Here is a 26,701-nt window from a genome sequence, read left to right as displayed (position 1 = left end):
TCTCAGAAATTGTCATATCGTGGTACAGGGCAGGAACTTAAGAGTCTGAAAAGAAAGTATATTTTGGTAAAGTATGTATGGATAACGCTCTTAATTTTCACTTGCTGAATTTTCTCCTTGCTGGCTTCTTTTAGAGCATCCATAACTCAGGTTTACTTGACAGCACTACAGAAACAGACATGGTTGATATCTTGGGAATCAAAGACATGATGATTTTTTTTTTTTAAAAAGGCTGTCTAGCCTGTTTTATCCTTCCCAGCCTAATGGAGGTTTGTTTGGTACAGCACATCCTCTGATGATAATAACTTTCATCATTTATGAGCAGAAGTTTATTTTCTAGCAAACTAAAAATGTTCCTCCTAAGGAGGTTTTCCCTGTTTTCTTTTGGGCCAATTTGTACAGCCTGAGATCTCCGTTTAAATTTCAGTTGTGCTTTTTCTTCTCTCTCTTTTTTTTTTCTTTTTTTTTTTTGTATCAGCCCTGCCATCCAAAGAAGTTTCCTCTGCTGAAACCCTTCAACAACTGCTCAGACCATTTACAACAAGCACTTTCACAGGCGGTAGCTCTACAAAAGTGAGGAAAAATCAAAGTAACTACCTATAATAACGAAATTAAATGCAGATTTAAGTGTTTGTGAACTGCGACTGACTGAAAGAGTGCCAAACATTTTGCAAATATACACAAAAAGACAGGCCCCTGCTCTAATCGGCTTATAAATTAAAAGGAAAGTACATTGGCAAGAGCAGAAGAGATGATATGACATGCTTTAAATAGTTTATAGGGAGCTGGAGGATTGTTGTTTATTTGGTGATGTTGGGAAAATATTTAATGTGCTTTGGTTAAACTCTTTATAGAAATGCTTCTCCTCCCCCAGTTTTCTTTCCCAATGACTGTTTTGGAGATTAAAAACAGCAAGTTTAGAGTAGATGGAAAATGGAGGAACGTACTTCCAAATCGACAAAACCGCGAGTAAATCTTTATAGATACTTTTTACGTGAGTCAGGCTTTCTAAACTCATTATCGTAATATAAGAAAGGACCAGTGCTTCACCGCCCCTGCGGACGGCCAGCCAGGGTCGCAGCTGGTGTAAATTGAGATACCTCCTATCTGGTATGCATTGCTGTGCAGGAGGTGCGCCGTGGCCCCCCCACGCACCCCTTGCAGGTTCCCAGGCCCTCCCCGAGCTGCACCGGGCGGCAGCGGGGGCTCCCCGGGCTCCCCGGGCAGCAGCGCTCGGGGCCCGGGGCTCCCCGTACCTCCGTGGCTGCCCCAGCACTCACAGATAACCAAAGCTTTTTAGCGTTTAAAGGACTTCTATAGCAAACCTACAATTTATTAAAAAAAAAAAAAAAAAACAAAAACAAAACCAAACCAAAAACGAACCAACAAACCCCAAAAAATCAACAAACCCAAACCAGTTTATTTTTAGATTCGACTTGACATTGCTTGCAGCCAGATGCAAAGTGGGGTGCAATTGCTTTTCCAAGGCCACCAGATCGGGGCAGGCTCCAGGTGTTGGTCTGGAAAGCTGAGACAGGTAAGTGAATATTTCCTTTAGCGCCGTCTTCCCAGAATCTGGAAGCTGACCCTGGCAGCTGGGAGACTTTTTTGCTCCTTTCCCTGCTGTTTTATGTTGTTGGTGATACCTCTGCAGATAAGTGACTTCGCTGCATCCGGAGTTTGCATTCAAAGCAGAGACTAATTGTGAGGAACGTTTCAGAATAAACACATTTCTCCTCCAAAGTAGTTTGTTTGTAAGGAAGAAAAATGTATATATAGGAGGTTAAACGGGATAATTTGTTTTCTTTCTTGTCCTTTACTACATAACGCACCAGAGTTTCATTTTAAAATAGAGCCATCCTTAGCAGAAGGCACAGTACAAAATTCCGGCCTGCAACCACAACACTGATTTGAGCAACAAATGCCCCTGAAGCCTTGCTGACACCTTCCGATAATACAGGGGGGGTGGAAATTTATAAAATAACGAGATATTTCAGAAACTCATGTCCCTCTTTGGGAGGTGACCCCAAAACTGAGCAGCTTCTGAAGAGGAGGCTTCGGGTCCTGGGTCAGTTTTAAGCGCTATTGCAAACCGCGGCTGAAGTGTTTGCAGCCGAACACAAATTTCCAGGCTTAAATTGCCTTCTTCCTGTCCCGGGATGCCAGGGCTTTGCACAGCTGAAGTTGCACAGCCCTTTCCCCCGGATCCTCTTACTTCTTCAGCGCTCAAAGCCCCGCTGCTCCGGGCATCCCTTTGCTGCTTTTTGTCAGCCCGTGCTGCGCTCCGCAGCCTCCTCCGAGGCGTGTTTTGAGCCCCGCTCCCCTCTCTGCCTTAGCGGGATGATTTCACGGCAGGTCCTGGTTTGTCCATTCCCTGCTCACCCCTAGCAGGGCCAGAGGTATGTGTCGTCCTCCCCCTCCGTTACTATTCAGTGCGCAGTGACTCCGTGCCCCGGCAACCCCTGCCTGGGTAACCCGGGGCTGGCAGCGGGGCAGAGCTGGCTGCCCCCCGGGGCGATGGGCTCGAAGCGTTTCGTGGGGTAGAGAGACGAGGGGAAGGGCGATTTCCACGGGAGACGGCGCTGCCCGCGGACTTCCCCAGGCCCGAGTGCCTCCACTTCGTGCGGGGCTCCGCCGAGCGCACCGAGCTCCGGGACTTGCCGTCGCGGGAGACGCCGGGCCCGCTCCCTCCGCCTCCCGGGCCCGGGCTGGGACGGACGAGGAGCGCAGTGGCTCCGTACGGGCACCGGGAGGAGCGGGAGGGGGTTCCCACCGCGGGGAGCCCTGCCGGGACAGCGGGCTGCCAGTACGCCGGCTCGTACCCGACCCCGGCCGGGCTCCCCGAGGGCTGCCGGCCGGCCGGTCTCCGGCTCGCTCTTCCGTGCGGTTCCTTGCGGCTCGGCGCCGGGCGCGATTTGCGGCTCTCTCCCGGAGCCCCGCTGCTCCCCGCAGCCCCGGCCCCTCCCGACCCCGGCGCGGGCGGTGTCCGCAGGTGGGTGCCGGCTCCCCCGCCGCGCCGGGCCCCTCACCAGCAGATGGTGCTGCGGGCGCCCCATCCCCGGGGCTGCGGGGCCCCGACGGACCGCACCGGGCCCGGCTCGGCCCAGCCGCTCTCAGCCCTCTGTGGCCGGGCCGGGCAGCGGCACCGGGGCCCTGCGTGCCGCCGGGCCCGGGCGAAGGGGGGACCGGGGCGGGCCGCGGCGGCGGGGGGGCAGGTAGGACGCGTTACGTGTCCCGGAGCTCGCCGGCTGCTGATGTGCGAGAGCCCGGGCCTTGCCCGAGAAGCGGCTGCTGGCGGGAGAGGGTGCCCGGTTCGTGTGGGCACTCCCTGTGGTGGGCCGTCGCTCCCGGGATGCTCGGCAGCCGCCATCGATCACGGGCCCGGTGCCACCAGCCTGCGCCCAGCGTCGAGAACCGCGGCCGCTTGCACCTCTGCAGAGCGCCGAGCCCGGGCCGTCCTGCCCCGGGCCGTCCCGCAGGCAGCGGCCGCGGGCTGGCCCCGGCACGGGGGACATCGTCGGTTCCATCCAACCGTGCTGTCCTTTGCACCCCCGACGCGGTCGTTTCCACACCGGGCGCTGCTGCCGCCGCCCCCCTCCTTTCCCCGCCGCCGAGCCCCGAGACCGGCGGGAGAGGCCCGATTCCCCGTGCGCGGGCCGGCGGAGCCGGTGGCTCCGGACAGGGCGAGGCGAGCGTGCCCCGCCGGGGCTCCGGGCTGCCGGCGGCTCCGAGCCCCGCTGCGTCCGTCGGGTCCCGCGGAGCCGTCAGCGCTCAGCCCCGGGGGCCTCGCCCAGCACCGCGCGTCCCGGCTCGGCTCGGGGCGAGCTCTCCCCGCGGGTAGTGCTTTTTTTTTCGGGGTGCTTAACTCCCCTTTCCCCCAACCAGGGCCGCCCCCGCAGCCTTACCGCCTGGGCCGTTCTTGCAGCCGGCGACAAGCTAGGGCCGTGCTGGGCGGCCGCCGCCCTCCGACCCCGGTGCGGAGCTCCCCGGTGTCTCGGTGTCCCGGCTCCGGCCCGGTTTTGCGCGGTGCGGGAGCTCCCGCGGCGGAAAGCGGCCGCCGGTGGGCGGCGGAGCCGGCGCAAAGCGAAAGCTCGGTGCTGGCGGGGCTGCGGCGGGGCCGGCGGGCCCCGAGCCGAGGGGGTTAAACCAGGAGCCTCCCCTTACCTTCAAAAAGTTAAAAATGTCTGGAGCCTGCATCTCTTAAAGGGGCGGTGCTGGCTGCAAGGAGTCTTGGCACCGGCTGCGAGAAAGGCTGGTCAGGGGCGTGAGTTCCCCTCCACCAGCACCAAAACATTGCAAAAAAAGGCAGAGCGCCCCACACTTTAGATAAGGACAATTAGCCACCAGCGAGCCCCTGCAGACAGCGAGTTAATTAGGGGTTTCCTGCTCTCCGGCATGCCCTGTCCCAGCTCCTGCCCCCCCGGGCTCTTAGCCCTGATGGCACCTGGGCTGGCTCTCATGGCCACCTTCTCGCTGCCCTCCCAGGCCGGGGACAGGAGAGCGCTGCCGGTGGAGAAACCTCCAGGTGTGAAGGGAAGAACTCTCATTCTCCTTGATGTCAACACCAAGAGCCCTGTCAGGATAATCAGTGAGAATTTCCTCTCCCTGCAGCTGGACCCCTCCATCATTCATGATGGCTGGCTCGATTTCTTAAGGTAAGGCAGGAGCCCCCCGGCGCCCTCCCCACGCCGCCCGCGGGGCTCCCCGGCGGCCCCGCCGCCCAGCCCCGCCGGGCTCCGCGCTGCTGGCGGCGCTTGTTGTGACGGAGGGAGCGAGGCCATGGTTTCCATTAAGATGCACATGTTTGCAATGGAGAAAGCATTTCGGAGACTTATCAGTTATGACTGCAAAAATGTCGTGCTCCCTTCGCTCCAACAACCGCTCCTCTGCAAAAAAAAAGCACAACACGGGGCCGAGGCAGCACAGGGAGAAAAAAAAAAAAAAAACGAACAAAAACCAGCAGCAGGAACGGGGCCGCCTGCCGAGCCGAGCCGAGCCTTCCCCAGGTCCCGACGGGCGGAGAGCGGGGTGTCGGCCAGGTCTTCAGAGCCCTCCGCTCCCCGGACTTCCAGCCCCGGGCGGGGGGCAGAGCCGGGCTGCAGCTGCGCTGGGCTCCACCGGCGGTGCGGAGCGGCCGCGGCCTGGAGGCGCTGGGACGGCCAGAAAGCCCTCTCCCTGCTGGGTAAGTCGGGGAGGGAGAGCGGGTCTCCTCCGCACGCCCGCTCCGAGGGTCCCTTCGCCTGCCGCCTCCGGGGAAGGAGCGGGGCGAGGAGGCGGGAAGGCGCGGGCGAAGCGGAGCCGGGCCGGCTCCCGCTTTCCTCCCCTCCCCGGCTCCGCTCCCCTCCCTGCCGGCTCGGCCCGCGGCACGGTCCCGGGCTGAGCGCTTCTGCCTCCGGGACGCCGCTGCACTTGTCCGGGGGGCGCCGGGGCCTGGGAGGGGAGGGGAGCGGGGCGGGGGGGGAGAGAGCCGGGTCCCGCCGGCCTCCGGGCCGCCGCCGGCGGGCGGGGCGGCTCTCCGCTCCCGGGCCGCGCCGCTCGGCCGGCGCAAAGCCCCGCAGCCGGGTGCCGCTGCGGTGGTACCCGCACCGGGCGGGGCAGCAGCGCCGGGGAGGGCAACGGCGGGTCCCCGAGCCCCGTGGCCGCCGGTCGTTGCCGGTACCGGGGCCGGGAGGGGAGGGCCCGGCCCGGCCCGCGGCGCCCTCAGCCCCCTCTCTGCTCTCCCCAGCTCCCGGCGGCTGGTGACCCTGGCGCGGGGCCTGGCTCCCGCCTTCCTGCGCTTCGCGGGCAAGAGGACGGACTTTCTGCAGTTCCACAACGTGAAGAACCCGGCTAAGAGCCGCGGCGGGCCCGGCCCCGACTACTACCTCAAGAACTACGAGGACGGTGAGCTCCGGGGCCGGGGCGGGGGGCGGGCGCGGCCGCGGGGGGCTGCGGGCGCCGGGCGGTCCTGCTCCGCCTGCCCCGCGCTCCCTGCGCCCAGGCGGGGCCGCGCCGCGCCCGGGCAGCGCTGCCGCCGGGCACCGGGCAGGGGAGCCTCCCCCGTGCCCTTTCCTCCCCGGGAGGGGTGAGCCGGGGAGCTCGGCGGAGCCCGCCTGCCCGTCGCCCGTGGATCCGGCGGATGCCGGCCCTCGGGAACAAAAGGCCGGCACCGGGGAGCAGGGCTTTTCGTATTCCCCCCCTCTTCCCCGCCGCGTCCGCCGGCTCCCTTCGCTCCCAAGCCCCGAGCGGGCAGCGCCGCCCGCTGCAGAGGGGGGCTTTGCCCCGGTTCCTGGCGGGGACCGGGCACCGCAGCCCCGGGCTGCCTGTGCACGCACCGCCCCGCGCCCCTCCCGCGGCTCTCGGGGAGCCCAGCCTTTCCCCAAGGACCCCGCCGTCGTTCAGCGTTTCTCCGCCCGCCGCAGACCCGGGGCTCCCCGCCGGGCTTGGTGGCGGCTGGGCCGCTCGGTCCCCGCCTGTCGGTGCCCGGCCGGGGCCGCTCCCCCGCCACCGGACCGCTCTGCCTTCGTAGGTCTTTCTAAAGGGCACTGCCTGGCCCACGGCTTTCCGCTGCTCCCCTCTTCTCCGCGGCTCTGCCCTCCTCCCCAGCGGTCCCCAGCTGCACTAAAGGCTTTCACCTTCTGCGGCCCTTCATTCACACAAAGAAACTTTGTAGAAAAGTCAGGGCCAAGTCTCCATCCTAAGGCATTTGTTTTAAGAAGCAAGATACCATGTCCGCATGCAAGAATTTATTGATTTTTCTCTCTTGCTTCTTTTTTTTTTTAAACTTTTTTTTCTTACTCAATGACTTACAAAAATTAGCTGAAGATATTTCCATAAGTAATTTTGAAGGCCAATTAATGCCAGACAGATCCCGGTGGGCAGGTCTGTGGAACAGAGGAAGTTTTGCAGAGACCTAGTCAGCAGCACAGTGCTGAATGGAAAAAGCAGATGCATTTGCCAGTTTTCTGATGGCTCTCACTCCCGCTGTTCCCTCACGTAACATCTGATCTCACGGAGATGAATGTCCCTCTATTCCCACACGCAGGCAGGTGGGTAGGTTTGCGTGCTCCATCTTTCGCTTGGTCTCCTAGATGGAGCAATCCCGATGTTATTCCTTGTTTTTCTTCTCCTTGTAACAAATCTCGGGTTTGTTGTAAGCTCTGCCTACTGAGATGTACTTCAGGAGAAAAAGCTGACCAAACCTGCCGCAGCCACCTTGAACAGAAGAAATTAAGCGTAGTGCATAAAATTGTGGGTGGGACTCATACAAAACATTTGTAGGAATAAATTTTCCCACTTTCAATATTTCAACAACTTGCAGGAGAGAACTTGCACTTATTAAATGTCTTCACAACAGCTTTCATGTTAGGAAAGGACTGAAAGCTTTTGTTTTTTTTCAGTTTTCCTCATGGCAATAAAGTTGAAATGTAGCAGCCCTTCAAAATGAAGCTTCTCATAGAAGTTGTAACCACAGGTCTTAACTTTTCATCACTTAAATATGGAACAGAACCATTGCAAATGTGGGTGAGGGAAGGAGGGGACACATGTGGTGTGTATCAAGCATCGGTGTAAATCAGAAAGGTGTGGTAAAAGGGATTTCCTGCCTGGAAGCAAAGCTTTCGTATTTGTTCTTAAGATCTGTGTGCAAACTCCAGGGCTAGAGTTGCTGGTAGCTCGCATCTTTTTGTGCTGAGGCTGCACTGAGGGCTTCACTAGAGGGATCCAGTTCTCCAAAATGAAATCCTGATGCCACTGCAACTCTCTGCCCTGCTGTACTGGATCTGAGCAGCCATCTTCTTTCAGAGCACTGCTCTGGTTTTTGTTCCCTCATCTGTGGCTCGCCCGGGACCTGCTTGGGATCAGGGCATGCACAAATGTACAAGCAGATGCCCTTGCTGTAAAGAACTTGCAGCCTGAGCAGACAGCACAGAAAAAAGATGCCAATCAGCGCCTGAGCGTGGGGGAAGCCAGCAAGCATCCTGCTAGGTAACCTTCCTCCTCCACAAGTTATCTGGGGTGGTTGGGGTTGTTTTCCATGTCTGTGGCCTTTTGTATGTCCAGCATCTATTTTCTGAAATTTCTCGTCTCAGCTTTAGTGGCACGGGAGTGGGGAAGAAGTGGGGGGGCTCAATTAGTTAAAAAAGTCAGAAAATAATGAGAAGAGAAATCAGTGAATCTCTGTCTTATGCATCACCTTACTGATTTTTAGTTACATGACAAGCAATAGTTTGGTTGTGTTCTGCTTCAAGTGTTTATCTTTTTGCCTGTTCACCCTATGGGTGCACAGAGACTCCAGGCCCGTGACCCCAGTGCCTGGGCTCTCTTTGCAGCCCCCACGGGTGTTCCCCTGCCTCATGTTCCCATGTGGCCTGTGCATAGATGGGGAGGGAAGGGCACATCTTACGTTCCTCTCAGCTGCGGCAACTCAATAGGGTGCAGGACTGAGAGGTGATGGGCACCTGTACAAGACTGCTCGGAGAACTGCGGTCACTAGTGAGTAACTCTGTGAGTGGTAGTCATATTACAGGCAGCTGCACTCCTCTGCGTGCTCACAGGCTACCCCAATGTGGCCATCTCAGGCATTCAGATGGGCAGCAGCAGCAACAGGACTGCTTTGCAGCATCCTTCATGGATCGTCTGCCCTGTGACCGTGCTTGCTGGAGTTTGAATGAATCTCTGTACAGGGATCTTTGCGCTGTAAATCCCCCTCTGCCACCCTGTTGCCCTCCAGACCGGGTATTCCTCACTGCTGCCTTTGATAGTCTTTTCTATCTCTGTAGTGCTCCACCTTCCTGATGACTCAGAGATTCGCCCTACTCTTTCCCCTCTGTTTAAATTTCTATTTATTTCCCTTTCAAACTGTTACAGCCATGTGTACCTCCACCTGAAAATTGCCTTTACCTAGACCTGCCTTTGGGCTCACCAGCCCATCTTTTTCCTTTGCTTTCCTCCACGGAGAGTGTGGGTGCTCTCTGAGGGTTATAGTAATTGTTTTAGACTTGTATCTAAAATGTACTTAATTTTCCTGAAATAAGGTGTTCCCTTTAGGCTTCAGGGTCATTCTTGTACAAATTCTTCCTGGAAGCACAGACCTGGAAGTATTGTGTAATACCAGGTGTGTACGGCGTCTGTCTTTTGTAACTCCGAACAACCTCACCCCAGTTCAGACCAGTCATGTTTGGGCAGTAAAGGTAACAAAGTGGTGAGCGATCTGTGGTGGCAGCCTGTGGTGCCCATGAAGAGGCTGCGTGTGGCAACTTGTTTCAGCACTGCATATAAAGCTGGCACAGCAGTTTCATCACCTGGTGGCAGGTTTGTCCGTACCTGACAGAGCAGCTTGTAAAAGCGATTGCCTATGATGAATGGTTTAAGTGAGCCGCAGGGTGTGCAGTCCCTGTTGATGGCAGCATGGCTATATGTACCCCCTGAACTTTGCTAAATATGAGAAGGTCATCTAACTAATCTGTTATATTAACACCTCACCCTACAGTGTACACCAGGTGGCTGCCATCCCATGCAGCCCCTACTTTGCATGGTCAGTCCTGGAGTCCACCCTATTTGGATATGGCATTGGCCAGCCTGAGGTCTGTTAGAAACAGAAAACCAGTTTAATGTATGTCACGTTCTGTGGTACCAGGAGGTGGGGCTGTGCCAGAGACTTTTTGACATTTGATGATCAAGAGGGGTAACATTTTTAGCCTGAGACACTTTTCTCTCCCTTAAATGGTGTTTCTCTGTATGTGCCCTGCTGAGTTTGTTTTTCTTCACCAGCTGTGCTGAGAGTAGTGCTTTGTTATCTGGAGATGTGTTTCTCTCCTGCCATAGGCACATGTCTGATCCCTGGGCAGGTACCAAGATGTAAGGTCTCATGCTCAGTCTACGTAGTAGACCTGCTTCTCCTTTTGCTGTTGAATTGTCTACCAAGCAATCCGTTTGTCCTGTCCTTTCAACTGCCTCACACATGCCAAGGACCAGTTGGGTCTGAGGAATGGGATGATAAGAAACATTGGTCTCCAGGAAAGCAGGCTTGAGCAGCTCCTTTTTGGAGCAAACACACAGGGCAACCTTTTTGCTCAGGCTATAGTTGCTGGTACAAAACCTCTTCTGAAGTTGGGTTTGCTAAAACCTGACTCACATGCTGCCCTGGAGCTTGGTGTTGGAGTGTTACGTGTGGTGTGGAGACCTGGTGTTGGTTCAGCAAGGGTGCTGCAGGTGCTGTCTCCATGCCTGAACCTAGAGCCCAATTTGGAAGCTCCCTGCTGGTGCTACAGTGTGAGTTTGGTGGGCTAATGTGGAACCTGCTCATCTGCCGGGTGATCCTCAACTGCCTCTCACCTGGAAGCCACACAGACCAGCTTTGGACAACCTGTGGTGGCATAAACATTGCTTAGAGTTTCCCCCTGTGCATATGTGCTGTGAAGGAGAACTCAAGAGAGAAAGAGAAGTTACTCGTAGCTGGAGTTCTTCAAGATAAGTTGACCCAAGCGCACGGCTCATCCATCCTGTCCCTCAGGCTTTGTGTAGCCTATTGGGCTTGTGAGGCTGAGAAGAGACCAAAGGACATTTACCACACACAGGCAGTATGAGCCTCTGTGGGTCATGGGAGGGAGAGGGGAAGGGGAGCACATATGCATGCTCTAGGTAGTGCGTCAGAAAAGTTTCTGAGCTGAAGTGCATATGGACAACACATTTCAAAAATACTCTCTTAATTACTGGTAAGTTACTTCCTTCTATTTTATCTCCTTTTTTGGAGAGGATACTGGGCATCTGGAAAAATGGCCGATTACCACAAACAACTGGAAAAAGACATGTTTCTTATGCCTTCCATACTGGTCAGGAGATTTTGCCATATAGTGTGGGAAACTTCTCATTATGCTGTGTAATTCTGGCATAGGTTTTCTGGGTGTCCTTTCAGTCTGGGATCCATTCCTTCAGATGCTTTCAGGTATCTGGCACTGCATCTGAACCTCGAGATTTGTGCAGCAGTGGGAACGTCATTTCACCCTTGCTCAGTTTGTATTGCGCGGGATGCTTCTAGGATGCCGTGCTTTTAGAGTATGTGCAAGGGTCTTAGGTATCAAGTGGAAAGGAAGATAATAAATGCTAAATGACCTGAGGATTCCTTTACATGTGTGTGTGGTTGCGCAGGGGCTGGAGCTGACCTCAGCCAGGGCTGCTGCTTCCACCCTTCTGCCCCTTCTGGCATGTTCCTGCCCTCTCCTGTGCCTGGAGCCTGAGTTTACCTGGTGAGTCAGTTCAGGGAACCCAGCTGGCCAAAACCTGATGGTGGAGAGGTGATTGCACTTCAACTCATTCAGCTGCCTGAACCGATTAATGACGCGTGACCGTGGAGGTGTAGAGGACAGTGCTGGGAAAGGAAAGCTTGCAGGGAAAGATGGGAGTGCAGCAGCCTCAGCCTTGGTCAGGTTAAATCCTACAAAACTGTGTCCTGAAGGTGGTGAAGCTTGGTTTGCTGCCACCAAAAGGGCTGGTCCCCCTGCCTTCTTTTGCTCTGCACTGTGTCCTTCTGCTGCTTCCCTTCTATTGGTGCTGGCATGTTTCTGATCCTCTGCTAAGCCAGCAGAAAACTAATTCAGGAAAAAAAAAAGGCAACTGTTTTACTGTGAATTTAGTGAGTGGGATCATGAGGGTCATCATGGGGTATGAAGATACCAGAGCCAGAGCAAGGGAGGGTTATTGCCATGTGGCTGGGACTGCCCCTTTGGCTCTGCCAGCTCATAAAACTTAGCAGCAGGTGTTTCTGAATGAAGAACCATCCTGTTGTCCCAGTAAAAATGAACAAGTTTTCCTTTATTCAAGGAATCACCTTCTGTTTCTGGTCACCCAGAGCCCCTTTTTGTCTGCCTAAGCATCCCTCAACAGTTTAGGCGTCTGTCCTTGCCGAGCTTGCAGAGGGAACAGTTGTTTTTTCACCCTCCAAGTGTTTAAAACACGGCTCCTTTGGGAGGGCTGCAGCATTTCAGACATTGCAAGCACTCGGTCCCAAAAGATGGGTAGAGCCTCTGATGTCCTTCGGTCTCCTGGGATTTGCCAGACCTGGGGCTGCTCCGTGCCTTGGCGGGAGCTCTGAGGCAGCCTCCTGCTCTCTAGTTCCCAGGCACCACAACTGCAGGGAAGGAGCTGCAACCTGCTCTGCCTGGCAGGGATTTCTATGTAAGGAGCACCAGTGCTTAGTTGTTTCCTCAGAAATTAAAAAAAAAAAGGCTGTAGAAATCACCTTACACAAGGTAAGGGAGATACTGCCTATGCAGGAGATGCTTCCAAAGATTTCCTGTTTATCTCAACTTTTTGTTTTTAAATTTCAAACTGTTTTGCTAGAATTATGCATGAAAATTGTTTTAATAACTGCAGGAAATGGCACAATCAAAGAATTAGATCCTGATTTGTTAGCTATTTGCTGGTATATGGGTGAGATGAAAGATTTCTATGGTTATATGTTTGATTGTTTATAATAAGTGTCCTAAATTCTGTAAAAAACATTACATATTTTTGCTAGTTCCACACTTTTTTGTGTGCTACATCTTCTTATCTTTGTGTGCTACTACTTCTTAGTGTAACTAAGTAAATCATGCAAAGTTACATGCACGAGGGAAGTGTGTGTGACTTTTCATATACGGCTATGGGTTTTAAATTAGCAGTTGCTATTCAGGGAAAATTTTTTGAATTTATGGTCTCTGAATAAGTTTAGGGAAATAAAAAGTGAATCCAATGTTAGGAATATTAGAAAAGAATTGCAGAAACTCATTGAGAGCATTCTTATGCTATAAGCAAACTAGGTGACGACACACTAATTGGTGTAAATAACATATATGTGTAGAATAGGGTGATGGAAATGATCAAAGTCACAGCTTTCAGTCATAGAGCTTAGAGGTTTTTTTTCAGCTTGGAAAAAATGACTGAGAATATGATAAATGCTGTGAACTCAATGGCACAGAGAGAAGACAATTTGGGAATGATTATTTTCTTGTTTTCATGACACGAGAAATAGGGAGCATCCAGTGGAATTATTACATATAAAACAAACAAATATGATTTTTTTTTTTTTATATAGTGGGAAATAACTTGTGGAACTCATTGTCAGGGAATTTTGCCCAGCTAAAAGAAAGGAATGGTACTGATGTGTCAGAAATTTGCCTATTGAAGACAGACATGATGAGGATGCAGTTTCTGGCTTGAGAAATCTTCAGGCTTTCTAAATAGAAATTGTGTTCTGAATTTCACAATCACTGGGCATTTTATAATAATTTCAGCAGACAAATCTGGTGTTTAAAGCATTTTAAAATGTGTTGATTTAAAAAGTAGATATTTTACAAGTTTGTCAGCCTGCAATTTCTAAGAGTTTTGGCTGGTGACCCATTAAACATCTATTTAACTTCTGCACTAACACCATTTTCTAATATTCGAATATTTTAGTGAGAATATTTAGTTTTTGTTAACATAAAATAGTTTGCTTTTTTCTTTCTAAATTCACTTTCTAAGGCTGGAAAGCTGAAGCAAACAGTCCCATTAGGAGGATGGGCAACCTCAGCTTGTTCTGGTGCTACGGCAGTGGCAGTGGTGACTGTGGCTTTTTCTGGAGTGGCGATGGCTGTGGGCAGCACTCGCTTTCACACACACACACACAGAAAGATGAGTTACTTCTCCTCTTCACCCTTCTGTCACACATCCCTTTGACCATAACCATATCCCTCTGCCCTGTCCGCATAAACCTGGGTCTGTGCCCTCCTCCCATCTCCCAGCTGACCAGCTGCAATAGCCAGTGTCTGCTCCGTGACTCCAGTGACTCCTGGAAGGGAAGTCGCCTGTGGGCAGATGGTGGCACGAGCCATGGGATGGGCGCTTGCACCCAGGCCACGCTGATGCCGTGTAAATTCCCGTGTGCAGAAGCTCACTCTGTGGGTCGGGGAATGCCTCTCCAGCAGGCAGCTGGGAGCTGTCTGCGTGTGCTGTGTGCCGTCCCGGAGGTTTCACGGCTTGGGAGCTCTCTGGCCCGGTACTGGTATGGTGGGAAGCGGTTAGTGCAACCCCGTGGTGCCGGCAGCTCACAGAAAGGGACTGCTAGTCCTGGGACGCCCTGGGATGGGCATCTTGCCCTGGGATGGGATTGCTGTGCTCGTGTCGCTCCCGAGGGGTATTTTCTAACTTGTTCTTCAAAATTTCCATGGGTAGATTGGGTGACCTCCATAGGCGGCATGCCTGTAAGCTCTGGAGATGCGCAGATCCCATAGGCGGGACAGAGAAATGTGCAGGCGCTCGGAAACAAAGCAGCCTTTGCAAAGCAGCATCCTCCATGCAGGGTTCGCAGCCCGGCGAGGGGAGAGCTCCTTGCGGGAGCCCGACGCCTCAGCCGCTCCCGGGCTTTCCCCTCCGTGCGCCGGTGTCTCCCGCCAGCCGCAGCTCACCTGACCGCCACACGGGTGTGCTCCCGCCATACCGCACGGCGGCTGCCGGGCCCGGCACCGCGGGACCCGCGCCGCCGCCGGGCCGCCCCGGAGCGCCGAGCCGCTCCGCTCCGCTCCGCTCCGCTCCGCTCCGCCGGGGGTCCGCCCGGCCGGGCCGCCGCCGCGGGAGGCTGAGCTGGCCAGGGTACTGACCCGGCCCCGGCCCCGGCCCCGGCCCCGGCCCCTCTCGGGGCAGAGCTCGTGGTCTGCCGTCTTTGGAAACCATTTGGCATCCTCTGGGGCTCCCACATCTGGAGTTCTTCTTTCGCACTTCTGGCAAGTGCTGCTTGGTTTCGTGTTTTGCTGGGTGGTTTATTTCTTTTTTTTTTTTTCCTCAACGACGTTCAGGAAGACAGCGAGTGTCCTTCTCTTGGAGCTCCCGCTCGGGGGCTGCCCTGTCCAGCGGCCCCTGGGGTACCCTCCTCCTTGCCCTCCTTGCGTCTCTCTCTTTTCTGTCTTATGCTTTAAGATTTGAGGGCTACGAGCTCCTTGCTGGCCGTTTCCCCTGGGTCGCTCTGCTGAGATTTCCCCTGAGCCTCCAGAAGCTGTGGCCTGCCACCCCTCTTCCCTCGGTGCTGCTGGTCCCCAAAAGTGGTGCGGAGGTGCCCTTGCCTCCCCCCCTGCACTGAGTACAGCCTGGTGGGCTCTGGATGACCAGGCACCGAGTTCTTTGGGGAGCTCCATATCCCAGACATCTGCCCACTGTTTAAGCTGGAGCTATAATGAATGTGGGGTCCACCTCTGTTTTTAGGTCTTGGGCAAGTTTCTTGGGTCCTTCATCAATTTCAGAAGCCAGGACCTTGCATGTCTTGCCGCTGCTTCCTGAATGTCTGCAGTGGTAGCTCTCTGAGAACCCCATGAAGACGACTGCCAGAAAGTGCCCCCACTTTCTGTGCCCTGCACACCTTCTTCCAGACTCTCCCAGGAATTTGTCTGAATGTGACTTGACTTCCTTGTGCTAATCCCTGTCACCGCAGCTCCATCACCTAAGGACAGGACTCCAAACACTGCTCCTGCTCCTCATTCCTGGGCCTGGTCCCCTGGGCCTGCCCTTTGTCCCCAGACCCTGCTGACAGTGCACACAGGGCCATCCCTTGCCCAACCGTGTGTTTGCTGTGACGTGTGGTCCCTGAAGATGGAGGTAGGGGTGTCATGCAGGACCCGCTGCCACGTCCCCTTGCACTCTCCAAGGTGCTGTCCTGGCCCCTGACCGGGAGGGCAAGGACCCTGGTCCCAGGCCAATGGTTCCCTCCGCATGGGTCCACATTGGCCCTGGTTTGGTTTTTAGGAGCCCTCCATCCCTTTTAGGAAACAAACTTGTTTTGACCCAGCCTGGACTCCCTTATAGCAGTTTGAAGAGAGTTGGAGACGGTGTATTGACCGCCTAGTTTCAAACCTCTCTGCCTCTCAGTCTTCTCCTCCTTCAAGGCCTCCTTGATGTGTTTTGCTCCATTTTGCCTTGGGGGTGGGGGCGTACAACTGTTGCGTTTAGTTCTGTAGAAAAGGAAATCCGTCACCCAGGAAGGCGAATGACTATTCATGAGCTCCAGGTGACACCAGTAGCTGTAGTAATAGCCTTTCTGGTGTGGGAGAGTGATAAGGTTGTGTTTCTCAATCTTCAGTTCTCCAAATATCTCACACAACAGGGGTTCAGGATTGTATCATTCATTAGTCAGGCAGAGTTTGGGTAGGCCCAAATCTTACTCAGTGTCTACCTAAGAGGTTGTGCACCAAAAGCACATGGCTGGGGTGTGTGTGCTCTGCAGAGGAACATTATTCTTTCCTCTTGCTCCATCTCATCTCTCCGCATCGAAGCCCCTGTGCTGGGTGTGAAAATAGTGAGCCATATTTTCATGCTAGCCCTATCTCCACTCCCGAGCATGCTAGCTGTGGGTGGCGGAGAGAACTCATGTCTCTAACTACAGACCACAGGTGCTTTAATGACATTACTGTTCTGAGCAGTCTTTTTTAGGCAGGCTTTGGAGAAGCTGTGTTAATCCCAAACTATGCAGTAAAGAGACAGACAGAGCACAGCCTGAGCAAGACAAGTGTAGTGACTCTAGGGTGAGGCTCAGAGACAGGAAGATGATGTGGCTTCCAGTCCTCCACCCCACCTTTGGAGGGGATTCTCTGCCAGCCGAAGACGTAGCAGAGCTTTGAATCTAGGTTTGCTGAACCTGGGATTTGACAGCTTGAAAGACAGAAGCACGACCATTGGAAACAACTTTGGTGTTCCATGACGTGCGTAACAATAATGGAGCTGGAGAGTATATGTGGAGCAAGATGTGACTCTCTTCTGACAATAAACTCCTTCAGAAACTTCTAGCTAGATGGGAACTAAACCAAGCAAAGCGCAACCTCGTGATGCAAAGGGTGACCTCATGCAATGTGGTGGAAGAACTCCAACTTCCGTCCTTCCTTATCAGTGCTGGCTGCCTAAGGTTTTGTAGGAATTAGACAAAGCATATGGTGCCTGTGGATCTGAGCATGTTACAGAGTTTATTAAACTCGGAAAGGGACCTTGCAAGGACTAGTTTGCACCACTCCCCTCCTGTTTAGACTGGACACATCTTACTTGATTCTTGTTCTGCCCTGCTACCCCCATCTTGCCATTTCCTCAGCAGGTGAGTAGTTCTAGGAGAGGAATATCGTATTTGTATTTCACAATATGACTTAAAAAATGCTCATGTGAAGAGAAAACAATTGTTAAATAATCCTCCTGCCTTCTGAATTGAATGTCAGGAGTTAGAAGGGTACAGAGACCTGTTCAAAGAGTCATAAGCCATGCTGACCTAACTCTAGCTGTGATAGCTGCAGAGAGGATAAACAAGGTGAGAACAAGCCTTCTTCATCACCTTTTTGACAGGCAAGGGTAAATGGAAGCCAGGGGTCACCAGAATGGGATTTAGTCTTTTCTCATTATTTAGCATCAAACACACTAGTAACAGGGTCGTAATATAAATGTTGGGAGACTTTTGCACTTTCCTGCAAGGGAGGATCACTGTAAGAGATCAGCTGCTAGGCAGGTGAAGGATGGAAGGGGTGGTAGGTTGTGTGAGCATATTGAAGTCAATGACTTGAGCTTCCTGTGGGAGAAAAGGAGACTTGAGCAAAGGAGGTTCGTTGGATAGGTGCATCCAAGGGGTTTGGACCCTTTTTTTGGGTTGCTCGTGCTGAGTGATGGTTGTGTGGCTGTCATGTTGGCTGGTGCTGATCCAAGCGTCTGGTGAAAATCAAAGCTGAGGTTTGGCCATCTCCCTTTTTTCTTTCCCTTTTGCTGTAGACATTGTTCGCAGCGACATTGCCCTGGATAAGCAGAAAGGCTGTAAGATCGCCCAGCATCCTGACATAATGTTGGAGCTACAGAGGGAAAAGGCAGCTCAGATGCACTTGGTTTTGTTAAAGGAGCAGTTTTCAAACACATACAGCAACCTCACATTAACAGGTAAGGCTGCAAGACCAGCTCTGGAGCCAGGAGCTGGGGCTAGTTCTTGCTAACTCACAGGTGTGTTAAAACCCTCGGGTGCTTCACCTCTGTATGAATCAGCATCTCTCTGGCTGCCTCTGTTTCCTACCAAGATTACTGGGTACTGGGAGGGAAAGGACCTGCAGGAACGTGTGGTGGACTCATAAGGCCTCTGCAGCTGGCACCTACGCAGACACTCCAGATTTGGTGCCCCTGGACAGAACGTTTTCTACAGTCTGACCTAAGCAGAATACCACAGCACGTGAAGTGCTGGAGAAATCTCCCTGCTAACTGTTCACGTCGATGGGGCTGCAGCAATTACTAAATTTGGAGTCCTTTAAGCTGCAGCTGATTTTTTTTTCTTTCCAGAGCATGCACTTTGTGTGAACCCAGTAAATATTAAAGAGCAAATATAAAGGGATAATGGCCCAGACAGAGATGAGAGGATACTCTTTTTCTGGCAACTGTTTGTATTATCCAGGGAACAGAATCTCAAAGGATGGAGGAGACTGCCACATTTTGGATACACATTTAATGGTGCTTGTAAAGGACTGATGTCTTCAGGCAGTGAGTGGGCAGAAGGATGGGATCCCAGCAGCCAGCAGTGTCCTTTCATAGCTGTTCTCCTTATCACTACAGCTGGATGAGCCACAGACGATGGGAAGGAGGAAGAGACTAATAAATCAAACAAGATCCCCTTCTTCTCTTGCCGGGTCCCTTTCTTATGAAAGGCAGGGAGGCATCTGAGTTTTATGGGAGGGAGGGCCCCGTGCTCTGGCTGGGGAGGAGATGGCTAGCCCCATGGTGGCCCTCCCCTGCTGCTGGGCCGGGAGAGGCAAGCGGGTCCTGCATAACCTCCCCTCCCTGCTGCCGTCCCTAATTCAGTGTCCAGCCCCTGCCTTGAAGCCAGCATGGGTCTGCGTCCTCGCCAGTGCAGCAGTGAGTTCTGGCTCTCCTGGGGACATCGGCTGTGCAGGACTTCTCAGGGACCCCACAGAGGTGGGATGGTGATACCAGAGCTGGCAGTGGACTCAGCCCAGGGGCCGGTGGGCATCGGGGCCACGAGTGTGGCTGAATCGCATCATTCCTGAAAGCCCAGCATTTAAATGGGATCCTCAGAGCCGTTTCTCATTCTCTGTAACATAATCCACTTGGCTGTTTATTCCCAGTACAACTGCTGGAATCAACATTGTCAGCTTTTCCCCTGACAACTTGCTTACTTTCCACTAAACAAACTTCCCTCGAGAAGAGAAGCCACTCTCCCCTATCCTCCTTCCCTCGCTGCTTCAAAAGCTCTCCGGCATTGCTCACATTTTTTACAGAACCTGCAGAGCAGAGGTGCTACCTGGTTATCAGCTCAGTTCTTAGCCTCTACAAGTGTGTTTACAGGATAGTTCAGAAGGTTTTAGCTCTAACTCTCCAGGGGGGAGAAAGCAATTTCACTGGAATATTACCCAAAGAGCTATTTTAATGTCCTTTAACTCCCTTTGAATGTGAGCAGAGCAACTTCATAATTGTTATGAAGTTTAATCTTTTATTTCATAGACATAGTCTGAGAACATGGACTCTAGACAGCTAAGCATAATATTTAACTGGAACTCTACTAACTTGTGTAAATATTTCCCTTCTCCGTGATGGATCTGGTGTTTGGGGTGGGCAGAGGGGGTTGTACATCTGTTGCAGAAGGGCATTCCTTACCTTCAAAATTCAATCAGCCAGAGTTTGCTTGAGGACTTCTTTTTGTTCTGCACAATGGTTTTGTACAGTGCTGTAAGGAGTCCCCAGGTAGTGAGGCAAGGTGCAGGAGCCAGGATCCAGACCTGGTTTAAGGAGGGACAGTGATGGGCTGAGTTTGCAGGGATAGAGAATCCGGGGATCCCTGAGAACAGGGTCTCCTCCTGGAGGTCTGTATCCAGGAGTCCTGTGGCCTCGTGCAGTGCATGTACTGTGGATGACCCTCAGTACTCAGTGTCCAACCTAGACTGGAGGAATATTCAACCCCACACCTCTGTGTAAGAGGGCCTCCTACTACTGCTAGTTCCTGCAGCACTTTAACTGTACCAAAAAAATTTAAATGGAGTATCTTGCCCAAAGTCTTATGAGAATAAAGGTGCTTTACGATGGGATAGCTACTCTAGGAGAGCTTGGGAGTAGGAATACCGCTGTGAGGCATCTTTATTCCCATGCTACTACCACTGTAGTGATTTGGATAAAAAGTCCCCTTCTCTTCCTGCTCCTCCCAGATGACATTGTTATATGAACAACTTGAAAGACTGTAGATCAGGCCTCCCATGCTGCCTGCAAGTGTGGGCAAGCGATACTGCCATCAAACTTGCTTGCATTATCCTCATGGCTTTAAGAATGAAAGCTCTTAGAGTGCAGGGAGCGTGATTCTGCAGGCCCTGTGGCATCAGTGTAAATCGGGGGCTTTTTCAAATCTATTCACCAGTTGCACGTGGTTCCCAGCGCGCTCCTTATCTTAGCAATCAGGCAGCATTGTGGTTTTGCACTGGGATTTAAGCTGCTCCCAGCAGCAGGTACCTCCAAGGTAAGAGGGTGTCTTAAAATGAAATATGGTTTCTTTTGTGCTAAGACACAACTGAGACTGAGTGAAACCAGGCAGTCTTTCTGGCTCTTGTTCCTCCAGGAACACATGTTAGACTCTGGCTTAGGCCACTTTGGTTTCTCTAGGCAAGTATGAGCTTTCCTCAGCTCCTGTCTGCAGTCCTTGTCTTGCAACTTGTATTTGCTTTCTGTACATGATCTTTCTAGGCTTACTGAGCCTGCCTCACTGAGATGAGTGATAGTCTTTGATCTGTGACAGTACTATTTAAATGCTGTATAACATTTTGAGGCTTATTAATCTTTGCTGCTTCCCCCGTGGTGCTCAGAGATAGGTATCTCATTTCACAGATCAGCATCTCTGATGCTCTCGGGTGAGCCCGCGGTAGAGCAGGGGGAGAGTGCACAGCATCGTCTGATCTCCTCTGGGAACTGGCGCTCTCAGCTCAGCCTGCAGTGGGATAGGGGAAGAGGAGTCTTTCCCTAGAAACACTTCTCTGTTCCTTCCCAGTAGGGTTAGGTGGAGCCAGTGGTGATTCTTTTATGGCTTGTATCAGCTGGAGTAGAAGTTGCAATTGTCACAGCAGGCTCCTCTCCTTTGTAGCCCTCAGGAGAAATGTCCAGGTGACAATAAGGTGATTTTCGAGCCCTGGAGCTGAGGGGTGAATGTACAGCATTGGTGAGGTGTGAGGAACTGCCCAGGGCAGTGGAGACACAATGTGCATGCACCTTTTAGGGAGCGAGCTTGTGGGGAGTGGGGCAGCAGCAGGCAGAGCTTTGATAGATTAAATCTGAATCCCTCCGTCTGTGTTGCCAGTTTGGGCTGAGTTAAGGTACTGCATTTGTACTTTAAGAGACTGGATATCTTCAGGTTTCTGCACTGTTATTAAGTAAAGCCTGTTAAGCCCAATGGAAGAGGGAATTGCTCAGGTCAATAGACATATGTGAAAAACTGTCCCCTCCTGTATTTACATGAAGTGTTAAGTGTAACTGAGCTTCCCAAGATACAAGTACGAACCATAAATTTCCCTCTAGGAGTTCCCATCCTGAGGAAACAAAATAGTGCCCCACTTCTCATTCTGAACAGTGGAGAAACATCTCTTCTTTCTGCTCTACCTTCTGCCTGAAGCTACAATGTAGATTACTTCACTGCATCAAGAGACTAGTGATGACAGCTCTCCAGCCTGTCCTACCACACCACATCTGCACTGAAAAGCCAGTGAGGAGACTGCAGAGTGTGTGGTGGGAACCCTCCATCCTGTCACATCATGTGACACAGCCTCCAAAAGCAGCGGTTAAGGGAGGAGACCCTTCCCACAGGGTACATAACACTCCCAGATGACCCTCTGTGGTCCCACCCTGCTGAGGGTGTTAGCAGTGGGTCTCTTCGAGCTGCGCTGAGAGAGACTTGAGGGGGTTAAGGTCAGGTGGGAGCTGCCGAAGAGTGCATTTCACTGTCTGTGTCCAGCATTGCAATCAGGTGTTTTACACTGGCATCCTATTATCCCTGTTAAGGTCATTAGATAACTTAAACTCTGCCATAACAGCAGTTATGAGCTCTGTGTGAGGCTTTCCTTGGAAAAGTCTGCTTCTGGAGATGTTAGCAGCCAGGCAGAGACTCTCTTCAGCCAGCGTAAGTGGTATGGGTGTGTGATGTGATGGTGAAGGAGGGTGCACACCAGCTTTTCCAAAGTGGGGATGCGTAATGGTGGGATGAGTGGAGCAAAGCAGAGCGAGGGGGAGCAGAGCGTGTGTGTGGCTACTGCAGAGCAACCATGCGTGGGGTGGCACAGAGCAGGGATGAGGGCAGGGTGTCTGCATTCTACATAAAGAGTTTGCAAGTGAGAAGCTGCCCCACAGAAATATGTTTTTCTCCTCTCCCCTGAAGACAGCGAGAGCCACAGTTGTGCTTGTTCCTTGGCAGGGAATCACACAGCTCAGGTCAAGCACCTGTGACATTTGTGTTTCCTGCACTTGTGAACCTCCCCCAGTGGTTTTGTGATTTCTGCTGAATGCTGTGGCTCTGGGAGGTGGTGGTCCTGGAGCAGGACAGGTCTGCGGGGCCTGGGACCCATCCCATGGGGTGCTGGGTCCGGAGGGGACCGTGGCTCAGAGGTTGCCCTTGCGAGGGGGTCTGTGGAGAGAGCAGGGCATGGGACTGGGTGTGCTTTTGGTGCCTGTGCTGCTGGGCAGAAAGGCTGCTCTGCTTGCTTTTGCTGGAGTTTTCCCTAGATATATGGTTTTAACCCCAGTTACAGCTGACTCCATGGGGCTGGAGGAGGGGGCCACCTTGTCAGATGGGACCTGGGAGGGTTGTTGCAGAGGTAAGTGCAGCTTCCTTGCCTTTTTGGCAGCTTGTTTGGGATCAGCAGCCTAAACATCCTGTGGTCTGCACAGCAGTGATATGTATCATAGCTGTTTTACTGGGTGCTGCACCAGGGTGGTCCGCGCTGCGCTTGCTCTCCAGCTTTCCTTCAAGGAGAGCACTCTCTGGGGCTGTGTAACAGGCCTGTGAGTGGCTTTCAGATCAGGCTATCTGCCCTTCTGTCCATTGCAGGCCCTTACGTTATACACGTTATCCACAGCATTGTACAAAATAGATCTGAAAAGGACCTCAAGAGGGCATCTTCTAGCCTTTTCCGTGACAAATCAGCTGTACCTGGTCTCTGCTTGGGGAAAGGTGTATAAGGAGAGGCAGTATCTTTTATGTGACCAGCTGATACAGCTGAAAAAACAGACAAACTTTGGGGTGCTTGAACCCTTTGTTGGGGCTGAAGAAGAGAAAGCCTCATTCAAAGCTAAATACCCAGTGAAAATAATTTCTCTGGGTTTGTCTCTTTGATTAACACAACTGGAGAAGTCATGTCAGCAAGGGGAAGATAATAACGTCATCAGCCCCTGTGGGAAAGAGAGAGGGAATTGCTGTGAAACACTGGGGGGGTTACTGGGAGGAAGGGACCAGAAAAAATTGTAATATGTTGTTAAAACAATATCTGTACTGAACCCATAGTTAATGACCAGCAGAGTTGCCAGGTCCCTTTGGATGATGGTTTGCAGGTGTCTTCTGAGACCTCGGCATCAGAACTGAGGGGACGGTGCTAGGAAAAATAAATCATGGAAAACAATCTCTTGTAACTGAGTATTTTTGTGCCGTTATCAGTTGTTTATATGAGCTCATTCTAATGCGAAGTGGCTGCTTGTTTTTACCACACAGCTTTCTGAGTGTGTTTGGTGCATAGCTGAAATATATTGTGTTCCTGGGCATGTTTGTGTAAAGCCAGCAGGTTGTTGGGGCTCAGTGGCCAGGCACCAGCATTGCCCAGGTTGTGGGGACATCACCGTTAACTGTTTCAAATGATATGGCTTTATCTTTGTTCTTAAATGTCCTGTGATGGGAGTGATGTACCCTCCCTCAGCAATTGGCTCTAGGGCATAATTATCTATATCATTATGGAGTTGGTGTTTTTAAAATCTCTTGCTTCAATTTAAGCCCATTACAGCATGTCCTCTCCCTGTGGACATGGAGAGCAGCTTACAGCACTCCTTTCCTCTTTGCAGAAATCTTTTACATATTTGAGGCTTGTTATCATGTTTCCCTGAAGACTTTTGTTCTCTACACTGAACAACTGCCTTTCATTTGCTCTTTCCTCATGGCCATGTTATTTTCAAGTTGAATGACACATGCGTGGTTGATTCTGCCTCTTGAGGTCCCTTTCAGCCCTCTTTAAATTTTTTGTGGTTCTGTGTTTTGTTGGGGTCCCTTGGGCTATCTCCGCTTGGTCTGGGCTATTTTTGAAGTGCATTGATTTGAAATGTGCCCAGTATTGTAGCCAAGGCCTTTCTTGATTGAGAAGAGCAGCAGGGTTATTTCGTGTATCTTGTACATGACACTCCTGTCTGTATACCCCTGCATAATCATGGATTTTTTTGTTACAGTATTGCTTGTTCATGCTTGCACTTTTGTGTACTATTTCCCAACCAGCTGTGCGTTCCCCATATGGAATTTCATCTAGAGTCTATTTTCCAAATTTGCAAATTAAAATGTTATATGAAACTGAAGGTAAAGCCTTGCAAAAGTAGAGGTATATAACATCTGTTGCCTCTATCTCATGTACGAGACCCTTGTGCTCTGTCAAAGAGAAGGCAGGTTGGCTTCACGTGGCAGGTCTATTGGTTCCAGCTCTTCCTTGCAGATGGATTGTTTGATGATTTTTCAAAATTTTTCCAGGAATTGAAGTTATGTTGACTGGCCCGCAGTTTTCTTGAGTTTTCAACCTGTTGAATATAGCCACTATATTTGCTCTTTTCCAGTCCTTCGAAACCTCATTTGTCTTCCAGAAATTCCCAGAGAGAGTTGCCAATGGACCTCAGCCTATCTGACGACATCAAACTTCAGTAATCTTCATTCTGCTCATGTGCTACTATGCCTTATGCTTCTACTCTGCTGCTTTTAATTGCATTAACTTTGTGGTCTTAGTTATCCTTTTTCATGAAGTCTGACACAACAAAAGCATTAAATATTTCAGTTTTAACTCTGACTTGTTGGCTATTGTGAAATTGTGTCCCAATTTATACCTCTTTGCTTCCTGAGACAGCTGCGAGCCAAACCCCTGGGATCCCCCGCCTCCTCTTACCCTAATTAGTAGTTTTACAACTCGTTGTGTGCTGACGGCATTTGTGTGTGTGTGAGAGAGGTCATGAAGGTGAATCTCTTTTTCAGGTGACACTCTCTAGTCTGTTAAGCAACACTTTGGCTTTCTCATTATCTGATTTGGTTATTGCTTTTGTAACTGTGGGGGACGTGGCTTCTTATGATGTGTTCAGTAGTTATTAAATTCAATTTACTGTCCAATTTAACTAGCCTCACAAGAGAAGATATTTTATAAATTGTGTATCTTAAAATTAGCAATTATACGTACATTATAATATGTAATGTCATTACCAGAACCAGCCAGTTCTGGGTGCTGTGTAGAGAATAAAGAAAACACATAAACCTAACAGAAAACAGATTTCAGGGGGATGGGGGAGGGCTGACATGCACTAACAGCTTTGGAAGGGCTTGTGGTGTGTTCAGTGGCATAAACCAATCTATTAACCTTTTCTCCCTGCTCAGGAGGTGATGAACTCTTTGGTCTGTCTCTTCCCACCGATGTAGTTATCAAATGTCTCCTCGTTACTGCTGGTGATCCCTGCTGCGAGCGCTTTCTGTTGAACACTTGGCTCTTTCGCTCTGTCCCTCTCTCCTGGTGCCGTTCCTTTGTGCTCATCCGCATCAGCCTGATGGAGTTTCCATTTCTCCTTCGTGTGCTGCAAACCATGGAGGAGTCTGTGATTTACCCTTGCCGTACCCCCACACTAAGATAATTTGCATCTAGTCCCTTCCCTTGCTGCGTGTTTACAAAACACCATCTTTCCTGAACTCCCTTTTCATTCTGCATGAAATCTCACTTGCCAGCCCTCTGAGTTTACCGAAGCCTCTCCTTACAAAGCGCTGTTTTTACTCTGCCGCTATTTTCCCTTCTATTCCTAACAGGTACAAACACCCGTTTCGGGCTCCTTTGCCCACAGTGCTTTCCACCTTTGTGGTTTTTCCCCGTTTTCCTCTGTTGATGAGAATCAAACCTCAGGGAGCCTCTTTCCTAGATTTGTTCCTGTCTCTTCTTTCACAATTTTTTTCCTCGGTGCATTCCAGGAACTTGATGCAAGGCTGTGTCTGATGTCTTCCTTTCCCAGCAAATGTGTGGGCAGTTAAGGGTCCCTAATTACCAGTGGGTTCTGTGTTTCAGATGCTCCCAATAAGCCTGTGCTTCTGATCTCCCCGATTTCGTAGCCTAAAGCAGACCCCCAGTGTGCCAGTGTCTGGGCTCCTTCCACTCTTACGTTTCACAAGAGGTTTTTATACCTGCCCTTTGTACTACTGAATTTCAACTCCTGTTTTTATGCCGGACCCCTAGATTGTCCAGATTTTCTTGTGTGGTGTTTCTCATCCTCTGCTGGGCTGATGATAACTTTCCTCTTTTTCAGTGTTGTGCTTAACTCTGACTTTCAACCCCTGGAGCTTCCTTTGCCTCTCCCCATCAGGTTAGAAACCCCCTCTCTCCCCACGCTAATGTAACGTCTATGAGCAGCAGTCGAATCTTGTGGATTTTCCTCTTTCATAAGCTGAATAGATTTGGCTCCTTAAGCTTCACTTTGCCAAAGTCCCTTCGTAGCTCCTCCTTTGTCCTGTGGC

The 26,701-nt window shown here is 51.6% G+C and overlaps 1 protein-coding gene across 2 annotated transcripts in view; it reads left to right on the top strand.

The window, feature by feature from the left end:
* Positions 1-4,371: 4,371 nt before the first annotated feature.
* The window catches only part of HPSE2 (heparanase 2 (inactive)), a 113,624-nt gene continuing 91,294 nt past the window's right edge, over positions 4,372-26,701 (top strand). Inside the window, exons 1-3 of one of the 2 annotated variants that reach the window (XM_030029821.2) lie at positions 4,372-4,655; positions 5,726-5,883; positions 17,725-17,886. In XM_030029821.2, coding sequence (XP_029885681.1) covers positions 4,396-4,655; positions 5,726-5,883; positions 17,725-17,886 — 580 coding nt within the window. In that variant the 5' untranslated portion in view covers positions 4,372-4,395. The remainder of the gene's footprint in view (positions 4,656-5,725; positions 5,884-17,724; positions 17,887-26,701) is intronic. The other variant, XM_030029822.2, reaches the window with a different exon arrangement.

The sequence above is a fragment of the Aquila chrysaetos genome, chromosome 11 (assembly GCF_900496995.4).
Source record: "Aquila chrysaetos chrysaetos chromosome 11, bAquChr1.4, whole genome shotgun sequence".
In the NCBI taxonomy this organism is placed as follows: domain Eukaryota; kingdom Metazoa; phylum Chordata; class Aves; order Accipitriformes; family Accipitridae; genus Aquila; species Aquila chrysaetos.
Note: the sequence above shows the minus strand (reverse complement) of the source record. Positions and strands in the feature narration are given on the sequence as shown.